This window comes from Onthophagus taurus, chromosome 11 (genome assembly GCF_036711975.1).
Source record: "Onthophagus taurus isolate NC chromosome 11, IU_Otau_3.0, whole genome shotgun sequence".
In the NCBI taxonomy this organism is placed as follows: domain Eukaryota; kingdom Metazoa; phylum Arthropoda; class Insecta; order Coleoptera; family Scarabaeidae; genus Onthophagus; species Onthophagus taurus.
Window position 1 is genome coordinate 21,814,740 of NC_091976.1, and position 22,276 is coordinate 21,837,015.

The 22,276-nt window shown below is 37.1% G+C and overlaps 1 protein-coding gene across 3 annotated transcripts in view; it reads left to right on the forward strand.

Annotated features, from left to right (window-relative positions):
- LOC111418103 (paired box protein Pax-6-like) overlaps window positions 1-9,395 on the forward strand; it is a 48,926-nt gene extending 39,531 nt beyond the window's left edge. For 2 of the 3 annotated variants that reach the window (XM_071199839.1, XM_071199838.1), the window contains exons 4-6: window positions 401-541; window positions 7,741-8,222; window positions 8,321-9,395. In XM_071199839.1, coding sequence (XP_071055940.1) covers window positions 401-541; window positions 7,741-8,222; window positions 8,321-8,797 — 1,100 coding nt within the window. In that variant the 3' untranslated portion in view covers window positions 8,798-9,395. The remainder of the gene's footprint in view (window positions 1-400; window positions 542-7,740; window positions 8,223-8,320) is intronic. The other variant, XM_023050553.2, reaches the window with a different exon arrangement.
- The last annotated feature ends 12,881 nt before the right edge of the window (window positions 9,396-22,276 follow it).

Here is a 22,276-nt window from a genome sequence, read left to right on the forward strand (position 1 = left end):
AAGTAAAAGCGCAAATTATGTTTCCTCTTGGCGAAATGTGCTCAATGGCGACGACACCACTTTAACTTATTGCTTCCTGTGGAGATCACTATCTACGGGAGCTTGTTTATTCGCGCTTTACTTGTGTTTAATTATACAATACACACAGGTGTTTGCTAGCGTTAATCAAAGGAAATTTATGCGAGCCTTCGACTACCGCCCGATTTCAGGCTACACCACGATACAATCTTATACCTCCTGAAAAACTTGACGCAACGAAATCTTTCTCAATGGGAATGAATCGTTACGTTCCTACGTGATTGCTTTAGTAATCACTAACAATTTCATCAGCACATTTTTTTTTAATTTATGTTGTTTATTCTTATTTACTCATCACATTTATTTTTCTTTTTTGTTTCAGGCACATTAAGACCTCCAGGTTTAATCGGTGGAAGTAAACCGAAGGTAGCAACTCCTGCGGTAGTCTCAAAGATTGAGCAATACAAACGCGAGAATCCGACGATATTCGCGTGGGAAATCAGGGAGAGACTGATATCGGAAGGTGAGTTACCCCCACGTTTATTTAGCACTCAGTACTGATTTTACGATCAGTTCTTGTCGTATGTTACGAGACTCACGGCACGGTAACAAAATGGATAACTAGACATGTAACGACGGCACCGCTGACGTTTATTTATAGCGGCAGCTCACCCGGTAATTCCTCCATAATCTTTATTACGGATTCTTTGGACCAAATTACACAAATTGATCGAGTGGTTTGCAATAAGTTTAGGGGGGCAAGCTCGATGGTCGTTCATCATCTTCAATAACGTGCAATTTTCAGGCCTTAGGCTGCTTAATATCTCATTCAAACGCGCTTGCTTCTGAACAACAAAACCGAACACAAAAACAACTAGATCTAATGTAACAATTCCTTGAACATTTTTTTATATGATAATAACCATAAATTGTTTCGAATAGATGCAAATAAACCAATTAAACAAGTTTCAACTACCAGTTCAGACGTAGTTAACTAACACACGCTTTGTCTAGGTATCTCGCGTGCAACCATAATTAGCGATAACGCGATCACATACGGTAGAATACAAACGACAAACCAACGACGGTTGACAGGAGGACGAGAGAGTCGCGTGATCGCGAAATAATAAAACAAACCGAAACCGCAAAAGACGCACTTTTAAAACTGTCGTCATTTTAAGTGGGGGCGCTGTGCGGAGGCATTTTCGGTCGACCGCACGCTAATTTCGGGGTTTGGTGCGTGAGGCGTTGTCAAAAAACCGACAGTTCAGTCGTTTCCGTATCCTTGAGGTACAAAATCAACCGCAAAAATCATAAATTAATTTGAAGTGTTTTTCTTTCCAACATTATTATTTTTTTAAAACATTAATACACCTAATATTCGCATAATCAAAAAGAGAAATTAGTCATGTAATTTTTGATGATGCACAATCGGCGAAATCGGTACAGTTTAAAATAACTGATATTGCTACTAAAATCTTGATTCTATAGCTTCGAAATCAATTGATCGTCGACAATCATAATGAATGCCGACTTTGAATCGTGGTGCTGAAGCCCTGACGAAATACAGTTTTCAGTTATTATTGAAATTATGTTCTTGAAGGTAGTTTGAACCTTGTGTATATGTTACCGGCAATCTGTATAATCCGGTATTCTATACAATACGTAGGCAATTTATAGAATACCTAAAATGTTTAGGTAATAGATGAAATATTATTAATTTTATACTTTGCCTAGGTATTCTATAAAATACCGAATGTGAAACCGGCAATGTGTGTAAAAGGCGCGAACAGGCAAGGGAGAGACGTGCGGCCAGGCCTGTAGAGAGGAAAGTAGATCTACGTCTTGTTTTTACAGAATTATTTTGTTTCCTAAGTTTGTAATACTTATTAGAAACATTTTAACTTTAATGTAATTTAATTGTGATTTTACTATAGTTACAGAAAGGTACTAGGTGCCTTTTTTTGTACAATAACTTATAGATTATAAAAAAGTTTATTATGAGTAAAAATTGATAAATACAGACCAAAATCTATTTATTTTACACATTGCCGGTCGACCAACAGGTATTCTATGTAATCCTCCAAGAATTGTATACATTACCTAGGTAAAGTATCTGCAAAAAGAGAGGTATTGATTGTTGTTGGATGGTTACTGACGATCATTTCCGAAGTAATTTTCTGGGTGGAATCAGTATCCGAGCTCAGAATTGGTCTATCATGTCACTATTTTGAATTATTTGAGGTTATGTACAAGAAAAATTGATTTTTTGCTACTTGTGAAGTTATATATGAGACGTACAATATTATATTGTATTCTATCTATGTTATCATATTTTATCCTTACCCCTCAAAATGGGCTCTCGAATGGTATTATGCGATTTTTCCATTATAATTTATAGTCATTTTAAAATGACGTTATAAGTTGGAACCTTGCATATGAATCAGCACTATCAGATGCAGGGGACCTGCCAGTCCGAATTTTGTTTTGTATTTCACTTTTATTGAACCTCTTTTGCTTGTCCCATAGATCTTGTGCCATATTGCCTCTTGTGTTCGGCTAGCATAGCTGTGGACCATTTTCCCTGATATCATCTTTCCATTTCTTTTGTATCCTGGTAGAAACGTTCTTCTAGCTCTTCGCTACTATCACTGAACTTGTCAGGAAACCAATGTAAATGAGAGTACAAATAGTGCAACTTCACGCTCATGTTACAACTTATATATAATTAGTAGCTTTATTTTTGCTTAAGAAATCATTGACAACTTATTTGAAGATAGTCCAGGCATTTCTTTCATTAGAAATCATCACATTCTCAAAATCATTACCCATATCGAGTTTTGTTTTACAGACTGTGACTAAGGCTACAATTAATAACAGAACTAATAATAGATGGTTAGAAGGACATTTGAATTAGATAGGGAATGAAGTCTGAAATCATAAGCTGCAGAACTGGGGTAACTATTTTGGAGGTACAAAGACGGTTTGTGACTAAGAACAAAAATAATCCTTAATATCCGGAAAAAGGATTGGATGGAAAGGATCGGTCGTGGCTGTATTAGATGGACTAATAATTATTGAACCAAGTGATGAGGTTGCGATTGAAAAGGAGATACAAGATACGACAACAGGCTGGGAATGGATAGCAATGATTTATCCATATAATAAAGTTATGGGAATTCGATATATATTCGAAAATATTGGAGCTCACTAAATTAGGCTACCAAACAGCAAATTAAAAAGAAGCCTTGCAGGAAAAATAAAATATGACAGCATCCAGTGCAGCTATTATATTTAGTACTTAGGGGTGATTTTAAACGAAAAATGGATCAGCGTTTATTTAGTAGTTTTCCATCTATCATTAATACCATAGACCCAGGATTTATAACATTTTTTTTACATTAATAAGGTTGTTGATAAAGACTTATTACTGGGCATATTGGAAGCATATACAGTTCACACTACTAATACAAAATTTATGAAATTATTTAATGCAAGAATTTAAAAAATGCAAATTACTTAATTTTTGATTTCCCGATATCCTTTTTGCTTTACCATCGATACATTGATTTTTAAGAACGCTCAGGAAAACTCACATAATTGTGTGAAGCATTATAAACATCTAGTGATTTATTATTATCTGCTGTGCTGCTTCAATCAGCTTCTTGATTTATGTACATAGCAAATACAGGGTTATGTGGTGCCATTAAAGGTTGTGCTTAATATCGCATCATTGTACTTGTTTCACGAGTATATATTATCGCTTAATCATGAATTACAGTAATCTAAATATTTCCGAATATGTAATCACACGGCAAATACCTACTCGACATTTTGGTTCTACTCACGCATATTTGATGTCACCATGATTAATATAATGAGAAACTTAAGTAAACCATCCATAAACATCTTACAACGTTACATATATCGCATAAGAATTAAATGTAGAACAACAAGCTTGAAGCAACAAGAATGCATAACCAGATTGCAAACTACGTCTGTGTTCATCATAACTAACTAAAAATATGGGTGATCCTTTAGTTATGACTGGCTACAGTACGCAGCTAAATGAAGAATGAAACCATATGTTCTGTGTTGCACATCTTATGGCACAGGGTGAATTAGGGGTCAACCTAACAAGTTGCTAAACAAGTGGAGCATTCACCGAGAAATGATGTTGGACAGCATGCTCACACTCTGTGTGGGTTTTTGTAAGCGTTGTGTTACTCGAAATTTAACGCGTTAAACAAGACGTAAACTAGAAAATTAACATTATGCGTGCTTTCGTTGGTATACCGCTGTACAATTGAATCTGCGGTTATTCTAGATGATACGTACATGATCAGTAAATATCGTGTATTTTCCACTTTCTCAAACGGTACCAAAAACTGGTTTTTAGAAACAAACATAATCTTAAATTAGGCCTGTTTTGGCTTAAGAGTTCTGTAGTTTCGAACAATTCTGAATCTTTCTGCGCATACATACTGCATATTACAAGTACAAAAATTATCTTGTTCTATTTGCAAAGAACTGGTTTTGAGAGAAATTCATATTTAAATAATAATATGTAAAATAATTTTACCATCTGTGGTTAAAGCTTGGTTTATAAATGCACTCCAATTTGATACGTGTTAAAGCAGGTTGTTAACATTTAATTCAATGTGTCTTAAACATCTGGATTTACACAAAAAGTTTAATGGCACATATCAGGATATTGAACAATTTGCATGTAAATAGAACAAGACAATATCGAAAACTAAGATACTCAGTGGATAATTATTGTAAATAAACATAACAAAAATATTGTAAAACATCTTTTCCTTATCGTTTAGTATTAACTGTATAATGTATTTATTTTGCGGAAACTAACTTTGTAATGTCAAAGTAAATTGCGTTACGCAATTTACGATTACATAATTTGTTATGTATGAATTAACACGTTTTAGCTTTTTAACACTTTGAAACTTTTTCTTTCTTGTATATTTTTAACAGATGTTTTAAGAGTTTGCTTTTGTGGTAATACTCTGGTAGTTGGTTTACTTATACAGGAAGCTTCGCTTGTCAAATTCTTCTTCGGTCCTTCCAGGAAGCTGAAGCATATTACCATACATTTTTCGCGGTATCCCTTACAAGAGCAGCTTGTGAACCCTCTGGCACCGTGATAAATCACGGAAACCCGTATAACGCCTTACGGTGCGATGGTCCATGTGCGACCATGATCAATGCGGTCATAACGTAGTGTGGACGGACGCATGATAAATATACAATTATTATTCATTTATCAGTCACGGCGTAATTACAAGACGTGGGCCGTGTCCTGCGGCCTCCGGCATCACTTCTTCAGCTTTTCGCGTCCCTTTCATGTATGCGGTCGGTAAAATCAGAAAAAACTACTCAACGAACGGACGGCCAGAAGTCGTTGTCGTCGCTGTTGTGTCGAAGGAACGATATTACATCGGTATTTATATTCAGCACGTGTGCATTGTTATTAATATGGCGATTAATAACGCCCCCTTTGGTGGGCGAGGCCCCCTTTTCTTTATATGTAGGTGGTAACGGGCGTTGTTTGCACGACGACGAATTTCTTTTTTTGTGTACGAGATTGGAAAGCAACGCGACGACGCGCTTCAGACCGCCTTTTACGATATCAATTACATCTTTAACCGTTCGACGATGAGCTTTTTTCGTTCTCTCCAGGTACTTCTTAGAACTCTACCAAGCAGATTAAAAGCGAACATCAACACGTACCCAAGTTTGTATGTATGGAATGATCCTCAAGTTTTATATGATTAATATGGGTATTATAAAAATCCTTTCGAGGGATCATTATATGCTACCTACATTTTAATAGCTTCTAATTTTATCACCACATATTCTTCTTTTGGTTAACTTGAATTATCTTTTTCATTTCTTATAGGGTTTATAAAAATGTATTGTTGAATCAGTTTTGTTACCGTGTAAATAGATAAGCGAAAGATGTTTCGCAGTAGTACCATTTCAATTATACCAGTCCGCCATTGGACTACCTTAGGAATGCAGATCGCGACGGGTTTCGTAGTACACACTCGCGCCAACTTATCCTTAACAAGGAACGATTGGCGGTCGATAGCTCTTTTGAGTCGCGTGTCCAATTGAGCGAGCAATCCCGCGGAGGACCTCATAGAGAAGACCTATCTGGTATATGCGCAAGTCTCCATACGAGCTTTGAGGAACCCCAAGAACCTCGTCACCGTTTGCCTACCGCTGCGGATCGTTTCATATACTGTTCAGAAGAATCTCTCTTGGAGCTCGTGTTCCATTCAGGCGGCAGATGAAAAGGGCGGAGGACTAAGCGGATTCACATTGTGCCTACTTTGGCAGCGTAGCAACGTCGTAGTCGCCGGAAGACCCATACGAGATGGATACGTGGCGTATGGTAATTGAATCAGAGCCTTTCACGTGTCGGTTTGACCACCATTATCGCCTCTTGAGAGCCGTCGATTGCGAACGTTTAATTTGCTCGATTCGTGGAACATGCACAACGGGTACCCGTCGTCTCCCGTCACTACACTGTTTATTTATTGTTAGGATGATGGGTCACTATTTTAATATGTGAAGTGTACTTAACTTCATATTAAGAAATAATACCAGTCAATTTTTATTTGTGCAACTAATACAATATTCGTGCACGTATCTCTTTTCTTAAATACGTTTCTGCAAGTCAAGTTCTTTTGCGAGAGTCTCTTCTCACAGGTGTTCGAACAGTAACAGCGCGGCATCCCTTGTCGCCTTGTTGGTCCCCGTTGTCGTCGTGCTAATAAAAGAGGCAGTCTTCGAAATTATTTGATCGAAGCGTAATTCCGTCAAATCGTGAAGAAAAATGAGGCCGGTCCGGAGCGTTGATTAGAGCCGGAGACCGCCCGGAGTTTGTTGGGGCCCCGCTACCCTCGTCGAGCGATCTGCTGCGCTCAGCGGGGGACCAGATTGCCAGGGCCCCGAACGCCCCCGGCAGCCCCCCGTACAAATGAACAGGGGCACCGCGTTAACTAGATTGCTTATCGGAGCGTTGAGCCGGCGCATGTGGACATCCGTTTCGGGCCGCTTTGTCCGAAGAACCCGGGTCTCTCTGAATGGAATCCACAGCGGTGAAGACCTCCACAGTTGGATCGATATTTACATTGATGAACGTTCGATATTAAATAGAATCCGGAAATCGGGATTTTAATGATTACGGTTTGTTAGGTACGATCTATTATGGGCAGGCTTCGATGAACTAAGCAAATTTAGCTTTACGACGGAACTCAAGTGGATCCTCTCTGTCACCGAAGTGGTTTCCTGCCTCTTAATGAAAGCCGTCGATGACCTAAACAAACACGCGCTCAGTCATTACGCTCGAACAACAACAATGGTACGCATTGTGTGCCCAAAGTGGTGACGACCACGTCGATGGCAACTTTGGTCGTAACCAACGCCAATCTTCCTCCATTCCTCCGCGTGTTTTTGTTCCTTTTCGAGATTCTCAGAAGAGACTCTCCCTTGTCGGGCACAAATTTCCCAGAAATACGCTTAGCTTAGCTTAACGACTCGTCGATTATGCCGTCAATTTGTAACAGGGGATAGTTGCCGATGAAGATCTGTCAAAGTTATGATTGACTCTAATGAATGCGCGTCTTTATAATCGGTACTATCGACCGGATGTGAACACAAAAAGTTAACTCCACTTTATCTTTTTTCTTGTTTCAGGAGTATGTACAAACGCAACAGCTCCATCTGTAAGCAGTATCAATAGAATTTTAAGAAATAGAGCTGCAGAAAGAGCAGCCGCTGAATTTGCAAGAGCTGCAGGATATGGTCTTTACCATCCCCACCCATACGCAGCCGCAGCCGCAGCTTTTCCATGGCATTCCCATTTATGGCCGAATGGACCTTTGGGATTACAACCCCCAGGAGGTGGTGGTTCTAACGTTATGGCTGGATCACCTGGTTCATCGGCTTCGCCGCAAGAGCATCCACTTTTAAGTTCACCACCTGGTGCTCATAACGACAGTAAGGATGATTCAAGTTTAGACGGATCAGAACAACCAAAATTTAGAAGAAATCGTACCACTTTTAGTCCGGATCAACTCGAAGAATTGGAGAAAGAATTTGAGAAAAGTCATTATCCCTGCGTTTCGACGAGAGAAAGATTGGCATCGAAAACATCATTATCGGAAGCTAGAGTACAGGTGAGATTAAATTTTAAGTTGGTTTATAAGAAAGTTGAGGGAATTAAAAAGATTAAAATCAGATCGGTTTAAAAACTAATACGAAAACGTTTAACCAGGTTTGGTTTTCCAACAGACGGGCGAAATGGAGACGCCACCAAAGGATGAACCTGCTGAAGCAATCATCACCAGGTCCCCACCAACAGGGCGGGAGCCAATCGTCAATGTTCAGCAGCCGATTGACCCCCTCACCACACTACACCACCGGTTCCACCCCTGGATCGCCGCTTACTACGCATCACAGCGGGTCAGGGGCTCCGGGAGGCCCATCGACCCTTTTGCTGCAGATGGGCGGCGAAAATAGTGCCTTCAAAGCCTTAGTGCCCAACTCATTGCTCGGTTCTCACGATGTAAGAAGCTTAAGCGCTTATATGTCCGATTCCGATGAGGAAATTAACGTGAATGACGAATCCGATATGGAAGATACGGTCAGAGACAGATCGCGGTCTTCAAGTCCAGTTGAAGTGGTTGATCCACCCCAAAAGGATCCACCCACATGTCAACCGTTGCAGTTAACGATGCACGATCGCGATTAAAAAACGTGTTTCCTTTTGCACAGACACTCACCGTTCTTTCTTAATTTGTACTTTAAATCGGTACCAAAGCAAACTGTCTTAATTAATTATTTTTATTTTATCGGAAAAGAAAAAGTATCAATATTATTGAATTATCTTTTCTAAAATGTATTAAGTAATTAATTTTTCGTTTATTATAAATTAGTTTATAATAAATATTTTTTTTTGTAAATATTTATATAGGTAATAATAAATTTAAAGAAAAATGTCCTAATTTATATCATCTATTTGAATATAGTGTCAGTTAGGCTGTGAATTGACTGACCATGTATATAAATTGATAAGGCCGCTAATAAGTTAATAGAGATAATTTTAAGCAATGTTCCTTTAGTTCTATTTTCCGCGTGAACCGATGCAAACGAGGAACCGCACTTGTAACCTTGGTGCACCCGAGCATGCTCAAAAAATCTCCTGTAAAGAGTCGTAAATGGATGTTAAATGGTTGGCCGTCGAAACGGATTTTGACATGTTTGTAAAGTAGAACATAAGAGATGACAAATTGTACTTTGCTCTCCCGTTGTAAATCTTGTAGATTTGCATATATATGTTATTTATTGTTTTTTGATGTTTTATTTTCACTATTTTCGTTTAATTTTTTTAACAGGGTAACAAATAATCCGGTAAGTAAATCAAAATGGAAATAAATTCTTTGGATAAACAAATATATTTAAAAACCAATAAACGTCTATGAATAATAATTATAACGTCAACTTGGAACGGTTTAAAAGAGAAATAATAGATTCGAGAATAGTCTTTGCTGGCAGACGATCCGTAAGCGGTATTGCCCAATAAATTAAGGCTATATTGAAGTGTAAACGTCCACTCACGGTCCGGTATTTGGACTCGCAGCGTTGTTTGCACACAAAACCCTTGTCCGCAACGACCTTATCTACCTACAAAGATCGTCGGCTACAATAAATCTAAAGGCTACCATCCACACGGACACACCTTACCGTGTAAACACGCGACGCCTTAAATTATCCACAATTGTGTATCGACGTACCCGAGTATTCAGGTAATAGCTTCACTATTACAACCGAGCTTCTCTTTATTCTCATCTCTTATGCAATAACAAAAAAAAACGATGACGAAAATATTGATTAAAATACTAAATTTCCGTTGATTTAATTTCTTCGTTATAGCAGGAGAAATGTCGTAAAATCTTAGATCACACAGCTTATAACACTTCGCGTCGCCGTTATTGCGCTTATTTACGCCTTACGTTCGAAAGTAAATACGAATTAATTTTATTGATTTCACCGGATGGGTACTAAAAGTTTATCGCTTAGTGCATACCGCGATCGTCGTTGCACGCACAAGTAACTTTATTTCTTAATAATTAACCAAAATCGGCAACGAAATCAATTTAAAATGGTGATTAAGAACCGTTAAAACTCAATATAATTGCGCGCGATGACAATTTACGTGCAAATAAATTGTGAGTTAAATGAATCTGACCGTGAAAATTTCTAAATGAACAAAGGTCAATTCTAAAACTTAATTGAAAATAAAACATAATTATCGTGAAACATACATAGTATTACATAGTTGATTTATTAAGATATCTTTATAAGAAAGTGAAACCTTGTGTATGTGAGATTACACCGTTGATTTATGAAGATTATAAATAAGGAAGTGTTCGTTTAAGTAAAGGTCGAAGAAAAGACTTGTTGGTATTGTTTGTGAAGATTCTCGTTTTCCTTTCGACGTTCGGGCGCCTGATTTACGCCTCCCGATAAACGGACGTAATCCTGTCGAACAGGGGACACGTCGTGTTCGCACTCGTGTCTCAATTTACATAACCGGACCGTTTGCTCTTAATCCAGGCGCGTTTCGACACCGGGACGACCGGACTTTATGCGCCGTTTATCGGACGCCACCACAGAGCCCGATCCTCGCAGGATAACGGCGGCGTAACTTTAACGCCGCAGCAATGTGTCTGCTCCTTGCACGATAGTAGCGACGCCTTCAAGTCCACAAATAAAATCCCACTTTAATCTTGGTTTACTCTTAAAACACCCACACGTTAACTAATTTTTAGACCCCAAAGAAGTGGAGATATCAATAAGCGATCAAGATACAAACCTAAATAATTAAGTAAATTGTGGATACTTAATTGATTCTGTGAAAAATCCAAATGGTGGCGGCGGCATCGTGTTCGTATATACACTTACGACTCATTCGAAAACGTAAAATTTAACAACCGTCCACTTTGTAGCCCCTAGCGAGCGATCGGTACGGTCCTTAGGGTAATTAGGGGCCGTAAGCGGCATTGTTTAGGCGCAATCGTAATTAATTAATTCAATTAACCGGCCGGTCGAAAAAGCGGGCACCTCGTTAAGCCGGGACGAAAAGACGTAGAAATCTCGGACGCGACGACGTGACCGATGATTTTAATGTCTCAATTTATCGGGTCTCCGGGACACGGACGTCGTCGTCGTGGACGTGGGCGAACGGCCGCCCAATTATTTTCTGTCTACGCGCGGTTTTTTCGGTTCTTCAACGGACGCCTCCCGCTTTTACGACCGTTTTATGGTGCGTGTGGACGAACCTCTTCTTTTAGTTTCGATTCCGGCCTCCGAATTCGGAGATATTTAAATATGCGGTCAAAAAAGTACGGGTTTTATTACCCGTTTATCTCAATCTATCTACCGTTAGAGATTCTCGCTCGATTTTTTTCTCAAGAAACTAACATCCATTTTATTTATTTATCGCACATTATTGAACCTATTTTTTCTATATACATCGTTAAAACGTTTTTTTTTGTCGATGTAATAAACAGAAAGAAGTAATAAAAGAGAATTTTTAATTAATTATTACGAATTTAAACTAAGTTTTAGTCTTCATCTCCATCAAAGACTTGCTTTTGTACTTATAAAATATACATAAATATAAATATTTTTCATTTCATCCATCCGTTGTTACCACACTCTAATCATCATTCATAAAGTACTTTGTAATATTTGCGTGTAGTTTTCTGTATGGCTATGTTGTAAAAGGTGGTATAACTTTTCCAGAAGCACAAACATTAACATAACATTTAAATTTTGTTTTGCCTTTTCTATGTTTTGAAATAAAGAAAAAACACGTTTCTGTTACTGCAGTACAAGGTGACGTATCACCTTCTGAAGTACGAGTGGTTAATGATTGAACCTGGTTATTATCTTTAAACAGATTGGATTTCTTATTATTGTATATGGCACAGGTAAAGCGTACATTTCAGTTAATGTACGCATTAGCCAGTCAATGTATACATTAACGTAACGTTTTAGTGAAAGTATTTATCGGTTATAGAGTGTATATGTTACAGTTAAAGCATTCATTCCGTAAATGTACACATTGTCTAGTCAATGTATACATTAACTAATTTATCTAGTTAATGTATATATAAAATACGAAATGTAAACTTTTACTAGTTGTTGTATACAATTACTAATGACGCCCAGTTAAAGCTTAAAATACGTTTACTGGTATATTACATAACGAAACCCAACCCAACCTAAAAAATGGTTACTACTATACTTACTTATTTACTACTTGCATAACATGCAATCCCTTCCATTAAAAAAATTATACCGGAAATTTCCTTTGTTATAACTTTTACTAACGTCTGTTAGCAAATGCATACACTGCCTAGTTTATGTACACATTCACTAGTAAATGTATACACTCTATGACTGATAAATACTTTCACTAAAACGTTACGTTAATGTATACATTGACTGGCTAATATGTACATTAACTGAAATGGACGCTTTACCTGTGACATATACATTTACTAGTGAATGTGTACATAAATGTTATAAAACTATATAAAAGTTATAACAAAGAAAATTTACGGTATAATTTTTTTAATGAAAGGGATTGCATGTGATGAAAGTAGTTCTTACTACTAGTAAGTATTGTAGTGACCATTTTTTGGGTTGGGTTGGGTTTCGTTATGTAATATACTAGTAAACATATTTTAAGCTTTAACTGGGCGTCATTAGTAATTGTATCACGGAATGAATGCTTTAGCTGTAACATATACATTACAGATAATTCAAGGTCAATTTTTCTTTTAGAAAAGTCTTTCCTATAACATTCCAAAAACTAAATCCTAAAATTCCAAATCTTGTGATCTCTAAGATTAAGTGTCCAGATTCCTTAAAAATCTATACCAAGCATGTTATTAGTCATGCCAAAAATAATAAAGATATACATGACGATCCAATTTATTCTGACAATAATTTGCTGCACATTGTTGCATGCGTGTTTCGTAAAGATCATAACTGTCGTTCTGGACAGTTTCAACCTTTCTAAATAGATGGAGTAAGGTACTTAGGTTGAATGAGGTTTATTTATACGAATTAGTGATCAAATCTGGTATTTCTCAATTTCTGCATATCTTAAAGCATCCGAGCTGCATAACGTAGTTTAAGGCATTCGTCTTAAATCTTAATTATTATAGTTTCTATAACAAGTTGTCTTTGAATGCCAGAACTTTAAATCTTACCAAATTTAGTAAAACCGTTAAAGAAGCTCTACTAAAAAAATGTTTCTAACGATTGATGAATATTTGATCTGTAGCAATATTTTCGATTAAGGCATTTTTTTTGTTTTTATATGCCATCCATTGTTTGATTTTTTTTAATCTTTTCTTGACGTTTTTGTATTGTATTGACAAACAAATAAAGATTATTATTATTATGGCCTATGCTATGAGGTTGAGCTCCGACTTTCATATCATCGATATATAGTATATCTAGTATAGGAGATCTTCCGGAGAGTCTGTTTGCACTGTTTTTTCTATCCTTGTTAGGCTTGAGGCTTCCATACGTTTAGCATCATCATCAGTAATTCTACAGCCCTATAGGTTGGCCTCGACTTTCTTTAGCCTCGTCCGCCATCCCTTCCTGACTTTTGCAACGGTCCTCCAGGTATTATTATTATTGCTGTGAGGCTGAGGGGAGCGGCCCCTCTCGTCACTGCGTCCTATATATTATAACTTTAGCCCTTCAAAAGTTTAGGGCAAATGTAGGTCATTAATGAACCTTAGTATTGCTCAAAGCTCTTGTTCTTGATCGTTGTTATTAAGCCTCTGTTTCGCGATCCTCTATATAAGTTATAAAGATCAGCATTTATAAAACCCTAATTGGACCGGTGTTGATCTACGGCGCGGAAACATGGACCTTAACAAGAAATATATATAATTTGATCCCACAAGGTGTGTTCTGTTAATAACCTTACCATCTTTATCTCTGTTTTGACGACTCTTTTGTGGTAGCATTATCTATATGCGGACCTTGATTTCTTGTTTTGCCATATTATATCCCTCAGAAAACCAGATATAAAAGCTCCTTTAGTTGATTGAGCTACTTTTTATATCAAAGCTCCTTTTTATATCAAAGCTCCTTTTTATATCAAAGCTCCTTTCTATTACTTCTTCTAGGAGTTTCCTCGCAATATTGACGCCAAGATATTTAAAACTCATCACCTGTTATATAGGCATGTTGTATACTGCCAATTAGCAACGGTGTAGCTTCGTTTACTAATGTTAAAGATTTTGTTTTTCAGACCGAGATGTTCCTGTTCAATTTTTCTTTTTCTGCAATCTGCATTATTATAAATGTAGCATTTATCGTTGACTTAATAATACTCATGATCTTTTTTGCTTCCCTTTTTGAATACTAATATTATTACATTTACTTTAATAATAATGGCAACATTGTTAGATAAAGCAGATAATTATAAAACTTATTGCAAAGATATATTTTTACAAAATAATTTGTTTATCTCATTCCTTTTAGAAATTCTCATAATTCTTACGAATTTATCTGAATGTACTTTCTTGTTATAGAATTGGTTAGGAAGATTTTTTTGTTGTTGTAATTAACGGAAGGTCACAATAAAAGAGGATTCGTAACGAAAGTTAGCTGTAAAGATAAGGTCGATTGATTTAGGGCGGTTGGGTTCGGTAGTGATTAGGTAACACGTTCCGGACCGAGATCTGTCGCCGTTCGCCTCAATTTGGCTTTCGATTTATTTCTTATTTCGACCGGCGACACGCCACCACCTCCATTCCGGTCGCCACCGTCTCCATCGTAGTCTTTATTTACTTCGATACCGGGCGAATTTGTCCTCCGGTTGGGAGGCGAAACCGTGTTCTCGCATTCCGATGCGGTGGCGGTGGCAAAACCAAAACAACTTGGTTCGCTTTTTTCCAGACGCGTTCCAATTCAATTTCCCCGCGAGCGTTCGACGTTATAAATCGTGAATTGTGATGAATGCTCATCGAGGGCGTGGCAGGTTTAAGACCCACACGCGTATATGGTGTAATAAATGGACACACATCGCCTGTAGTGCGTTTTAATGCTCTCGATTTGATAATTAAAGCGGTAGCCGGGAAAGCTCTTGGGCAGGTTTGGTATTAATTTCAAAGTCCTACGGGCAAAACTGATTTATCTGGACCTTAACTCACTTTACCGTCTACTCTCGTAAGTGATTCTTGATCGTAAATTTTCCGTCGGCGGATTAACTAAGTGGTCGCAAGAATTTTCTTTTGTTTTCAACATATAAATGATCCGGAGAGTATTTAAAGTTTAATATGCAAACTAATTGGAATTGCGTCCACAAGCGCTCGCGCAATCAATTTTCAATATCTTTATGGGAAAAGAGACACGTTTTAAGTTTTAAGAACAAGTTTCGCGCATGAATTAACTGGGAATGTGTAGATAGGACCGGCATGAGTAGGCACAAGCTGGGCACTTAGTATAGTTTTAATTTAACCTTTTCTAAAATTATATTCCAATTTGTATAAAACAAGTTACGTATCCCTTTAAACTTTTACCTCTTTTTATGACCCGGTTTATTTCTGAGCGAGGTGTTGAAAATCAAATCGTATCGACTCCCTCGTAAAATCGGCTTCAAATGGCTCAATTTTTCAGATAAGCCAGTGGAATCTCAACGAGTAATTCGCGAGTTAATGAAATTCAACGGCCAGCGCGGTTCGGCCGGACGAAGAGGCATAAACGGGGCGATGCGTCGTGTATCTCAACGGGACATCTTAATTTAGACACTTTTCAGTGTTAATTAATGTAAATCGGCGCACAGATATGCGTGCCATTGCGACCGAAGAGCACTCGCAACCTGAGCACAATTTTGTACAGCTCCTAATTACTGCATACGTTAGCCTGGTACTTAGCAGTGTTAAATAAAACAACTTTGATAACAAGTAAATCCTCTTATTAAAATTATTTATACTTACCCTAATTGGTAAATCACTAATTAGATTCTATTTTGTTAGTCTAATTTTATGCTAACTCCTGATAATATGATTTAACTTCATTAATAGTTTATTTAATTTTTCATTAAATTATTCACTATTTAATTTATGACTCTAAATTAAAATATTGAGACCTCTAAGGACTCTTATCTTCTTGATTAAGTGTCTGTACATTCAATGTGTTGGCCGATTTATGATATGTGATGCGATAAGTACCATTCCAAATTATGCAATAGATGTTCTACTGAAAGTTCCTCCATATTCAAACTGATAGCACTGAAGCGCATTGCTAATCCTTAATAATCAGCAGTATGTAAAGCTAAAGAAAGCTTGCAGAACGAATGTAGAAGAAATGTAAACACGTTTCAGCCGATTCTAAGCCTTGTTGCGATGAAAGCGAAAGTGCATCGAGCATGGACTGCATGGAGTGAAGTACATAACCAACATGGAAGCCCCCCGTCCATGAAGACCCAACCCAACCCAACTGTTTGGTTCAATTTACTGTAACATATCCTTATCCTAACTTTTAAAAGTTACGTCTTTTAAGTGACCGCCATCAACTTTAATGCACTTTTCAAGATTGGACAAGAAATGATTCATGACACAATGATGCAAAACCTGATCTATTCGCCGAACTTTTTCAGCAATTCGGTCTTTGAGTTCTTGGATGTTTTCTAGACGAGTTGCAAAATAGTGTCACAGAAAAGTCTGGTGCAGTTAAGTCCGGAGACCTCGAGGTCAAATTAAATTTCCAATCGTGGAATGAGTCGCCCGTTAAACACTTCTCGCAGAACTCTCATAGAGTTTCTAGCATGTAGTATGTGTTGTTACTCCATCTTGCTGGAATAATAACGCATTATTTAGTAATCTCCTTCTTTCTAAATCAGGAATAAAAAATGTCTCTAGCATATTTACGTAACGCTCAGACGTCAATATTAGAGGACGGTTATTTCCTTCTTTTTCAAAAATATGGACCAATAATGCCAAATGATTCTACCGCGCACCAAACAATAACTTTTAGATAATGGAGATTGTTTGTAATGATTTCTTGAGGATTTGCGTTTGATCAATACTTAAAATTATGTTTATAAACCATGCCGTTCAAATAAAAATTTGCCTCGTCACTCATTAAAAGATTGTAAATGTCTCCTCGATGTAAATTTAAAAATTCTTGGCAAAAAGTTAATCTTGATAACTATGGTGTTGGGCCATTTGGTATTTGTATGGATGAAATTTTAAGTCCTTATGAAGAATTTGATCTATGCTCACTTTGATATTCCCAAAATAAGGGATTGCCTATTAGCAAACCTTGTAGGACTTCTCGTGAACGCAATTCTGACTCGTTCAATATTTTCAGCAGTACGAATTGTTCTTCGACGTCCAGGTTTCTTCAAATTTTGCACAGAACCATTTTCACGCCAGTGGTAAATCAATGACACAACATTATGACGGTTTGGAGCATGGTCCCTATTGTTGTTTCCATTCATAGTTGAACTAAATACTCCATGAGGTTTAAAACTAAACGTTGAATTAACAAATTTATTATAAAAATGACGTTTTATGAAAAACAATTTTATCCTACTATTGTTGATTAAAATCCCAAAGGCCATAGAAGATAATGATATAATGAAAAACGTACTGACTTATCTCATGTAGAATTTATTTCAATATCAAAATAGGTAGTCTCTGATGGGGAACTCTGTATTAATCGTATTATATCCATCAATACGATTTTATAAACTTTATATATTAAAAAAGCTGAAAGAAATTTTGCGTGATCTTGATTCATTTGTAGTTTAAAAATCCCTGCGGCAAGGATGATCATTAAAATATTTACGTAATGGTAATAATTCAGAAGCTCGGATTTTCCCAACCGATTTGACAGTTAAGTGGTGACCGGCCTGATCATTCCAAGCCAATTTTGTTAATGCAGGTTACCCAGGGATTTTCGATTTTCAGTTCAGTCGCTTCGTGACCAATTGCCCTTGCGTGCAGTTCAAGTTGATCCCGTGGTATGGACAACACTAAACAACACAAAACCCTACCAACACACACAAAAAAAAGAAATAAATAAAAAAGGGTTCTCGAAATTATCGAAATTATGAAAAATTGGAAATTATGTATTTCGGTGATAGGTGATATAGAAACTTTGACGATTTGTATCCTTACGTAATTTAAATAAATTATGGTGCAATCGGTTTTTGCATTTAAATAAACGCGGCACGGTAATTGGTGGTTGTAAGACCGATTGTGGCGCCTCAAGCAACTTCTGGTTCCGCTGTAAGAACGTTGATTTTGCCGCCGCAAGGGATGCTGCGTAACTGACGCGAGTTAAATGAGGTAATGTCTCTCGCAATGGGAGCTTTAAAAAAGCTAACACTGGTAGCCTGCAATTAAGTCAAACCCGACCAGATCCACTTGTCCCGGTATAAAAATACACTTCTAAGTAACACATTTCAGCGCCATGATGACCATTGCAGAGAGACATTACAAAAACCTCTTCCATTCCCGACATAAAAATGCATCGTCCCAATCAATTTCGCGTAGTCCGCTGATGAAGTGGCCGCTTTTCCCGTGGTTTATCATCGGGTTAAGGCAGGGCGGGCAATAAACCGCACTAATTACTGTTTGTTCCCTTCGACGCCAATAAATCCGTTCAGACGCTGAAAGTAAGATGGCCGAGCGCTTATAGGGGCAATTCCTTTAAACACGGACAATCGCCGCGCTTAATTAACGGTCCATTATGTCAGACGCGGCGAGTTTTATTCGCGACATATGTTCTTCTACGCAACATTAACATTCGAAGGAGGACGCGCCGAGTTTAAGGGCCCGCTGTGCTTCGTACACTGAATTTCAAATTTCGCCTGCGACAGTTTGCCAATTAACATAGGATACTAAATTTTGTTCTTCGTTCCGCTTATGGGATCGATTAATGGGAACGTTTTTGACTCGGGTTGGGACAATAACATAAACAAATAAGACAACTATCTCTTATTCTATCTCTTATTGTACAAAAATCATTTGCAATCAAATCAATCGTTATAAGCGAAATTACTCATAAAACAACAATTTTTGTAACATTTTACTTTATTCCAGTCGTTGCGTGTTGTATACCTTATTAGAATAAAATTAATAGTAATTTTAATTCCAAACTAGATAAAATGTCACAATAAAGACAATCGACACCTATTTACTACAACTTCATTCTGCATTGTATGTCTTTGTATAAAGAGGTTTCACAAATTTCAAGGAAACGTAAAGAAGGCCGTCTTTTTCCACCTATAACTCCAATTGTCTCCGTACACACACAACTAATCGGCGTTAAATCATTAAAAGGAACCTTGTCACGCCCGTAGTAATGGAAATAAACTTCCTGGCGAACGTCTTAAAGCATAACTCGTTGAGACGTTGACGAACCGAGTCGGAGAGAGCAATTGCTTCGAACTCTTGTTATAAATACCTACGAATGTTTACATGGGTGAATCGAAACTACATTATGGTTATAATTAGATATAATTTGGCTTCGGCTAGTGACAGGACGCACCCCCGCTGTGCACGTAATCAAGCGGGGGAATAATAGGAATACACTGACTTGCAATAAATCCAAACAACGAGTCCTGGGTCGTGTCGACTACCTTCTTTTTCCTACCAACCCAATATTATATATTGCCTATAACCGTGTTAATATTTTTGTTTGAAGACGTATTTAAAATCGAATTTGAGATATTTTATTTTAAAAGTTATTGTTAAAAAGGATGATAGTTTAAAATCAAGTCGTTTAAATTCATCAAGATAATAAATAATAAAAAAAAATCAATTCTTGCACGAAGAAGCGAACAAGATTCGAATGACGAAGCCAATAATACAGATGGATTACTTCTGATATTACCCATGTTCTGGTTTTGACTCTCATCCTGTTACGATACATAAGATAACAAATCGTCAAAATAAAAAAAAATTTTATGGGCGTTTTTTTGTTGAGAATCTAATTTTAAACGCATATTTGGTAGTGTAAGACTTCCAAATTGGGTTAATAAGCAACTGGACCACACAAGAGATGGTTATTCTGAGTTAGTCAAAGCGTCTCATGGACAATTTGTCTTGAAACGGGTTGAGTAACGTCCGAAACTAATCAGGAGGCGCCTCTTGTATAACATTTCGTTGGCTTTTATGAATAGATCACGCACTGGGCGTTATTTCTTTTAACATTTTTTTTGTGGGTCGCTGAGAAAATTGCCTTGTGGCTATACAAGGAGAATAGGAGTGAAATTAAGCACAAATAGATACAATGATGACTTTCGTTACGGTTATTTTATATTTCCCTTTTCTTAGGGTTATTAACAAGAAATTGTTGAATACCAATCTTGTCATAAAATTATTACCCAATAATTTGCGGACGTCGCTGCATTTAAACTATTTAGAGTGTGATGATTAATAGATAGTACGTGACGTTATTGATTTCAGAAACAGAAAAACCGGCGGTACATCTTCGTAAACGCATCAAGCTGATAATTGTATGGCATTGCTACCACATATTAAAAATTTTATTGAGATCGGGTCGAGGTAGACCCGTATATAAATTCCAAACACATTCCTATAGACCATCGCTCATAATTATTGATCAATTAGCGGCCAAGATGGAATCGTCGGCATTCGAAACCCGGATTGTTTTCTTTTCTGCTTAAGCAATTATCCGGTAATAACGTAATTTATTGGTACCATTTTTTTCTTTGTCTACCAGCGATGATAACTTGATATAATGAAAGGGTTATTACAACCATACACAAAATGTATTAATCATAACTTTAATTGATACAAAAAATATAAAAAAAAACGTCGACATGATACTTTATTTCAATATCATCTTTTAACTAAAATAAAATATTGACGACTTTGCTATCTCACACCGAATGAGATCATTTCAGAGTTCCAGCGAAAACTTGTCCTTTTGGGAGATACAATATGGAAATTCGTTGTAATATCATTTGCTGGTGACTTTAATTCAAAAGTGATCGAATAGAGCTACAGTAGATCGAGATTTCGGAGATTGTTGTAATCTGGACCTGCCGTAATTCACGTTCTACTAATTAGAAATATGGGAAAACAATTCTCGATCTAACTATTGCCTTAGAGGGTATGGCCGGATATACACAAGACGGAAAAACGTTGGAAGAATAAAGTAACGGTAAATATGCAGAATAAAAACTGGCATGCTGAGGAATCAGAAAAGACCTGACGTTATACACTCAAGTGGTTAATGCAGCGGGCAGGATGGTAGGCAAAAGAATATCACAATTTACTCTTTCTTATCATGACAAATCATGCTTGCAGAAAAGGGTGCTTACCAGGGCTAATCGTACAAAAGGCAGAAACTATAACCCGAGAGACGAAAAGACAACCATAGGATCCATAAAATTAATGAAGAAGAACACACTTTCTTTCAATGTCGTTCTGAAGTTCATAAAAGATGAGCTGAACAATTCAGTGAAATTTACGAAAAACAAGAAAATACAGTTTGGGCGTTTGCCTCTCACGAAATTCTCCTGTATATGTTCAATATCTGCTTGAGAGAGGACGCTTTCCACAACATATGGAAGATATGTACAGTGGTTCATTCTTATAAAAAAATATTATGGCTAAGTTAAAACTATTTATGGGTTATAATTTTTAAACTTGGGTTCATTACGAACAATTTTCATGAATAAAGTTTTTCTCTATTATGCAACAGATGATGTCAACACATCGATGCTATTGATATGCATTTGAATAGCTATTTTGAACTCAGCGATGGTTTTGGGATTATGTTGCATGGACGTTGTCTGTAATGTGGCCACTACAGAAATGAGTTAGCGGGTTTGAGATAAGTAGAATATGGTGTAAATTCTGGCATAAAGCCAGAATGCGCCCTTCAAAGTGCTTTTCCAGTACTTCAAGCACTTTATTGTCTGCAATACTCGCCTTGTGTTTGCGCCACAGCCGAATGTTACTCTTATAAACGCCAAAACTGGTATCAGCTTTTCGATTTCCTTCTTTTAACGCTAACTTAATAACCTCTTAAATCTTTGCTGTCTTTTTTCATAATTGCACTATTATATCTATGTATAATTAAGTACACGACACGTTCGAAATACATACTACCATCGCAATATATGAACTGAATATGGCTCGGGTATTAT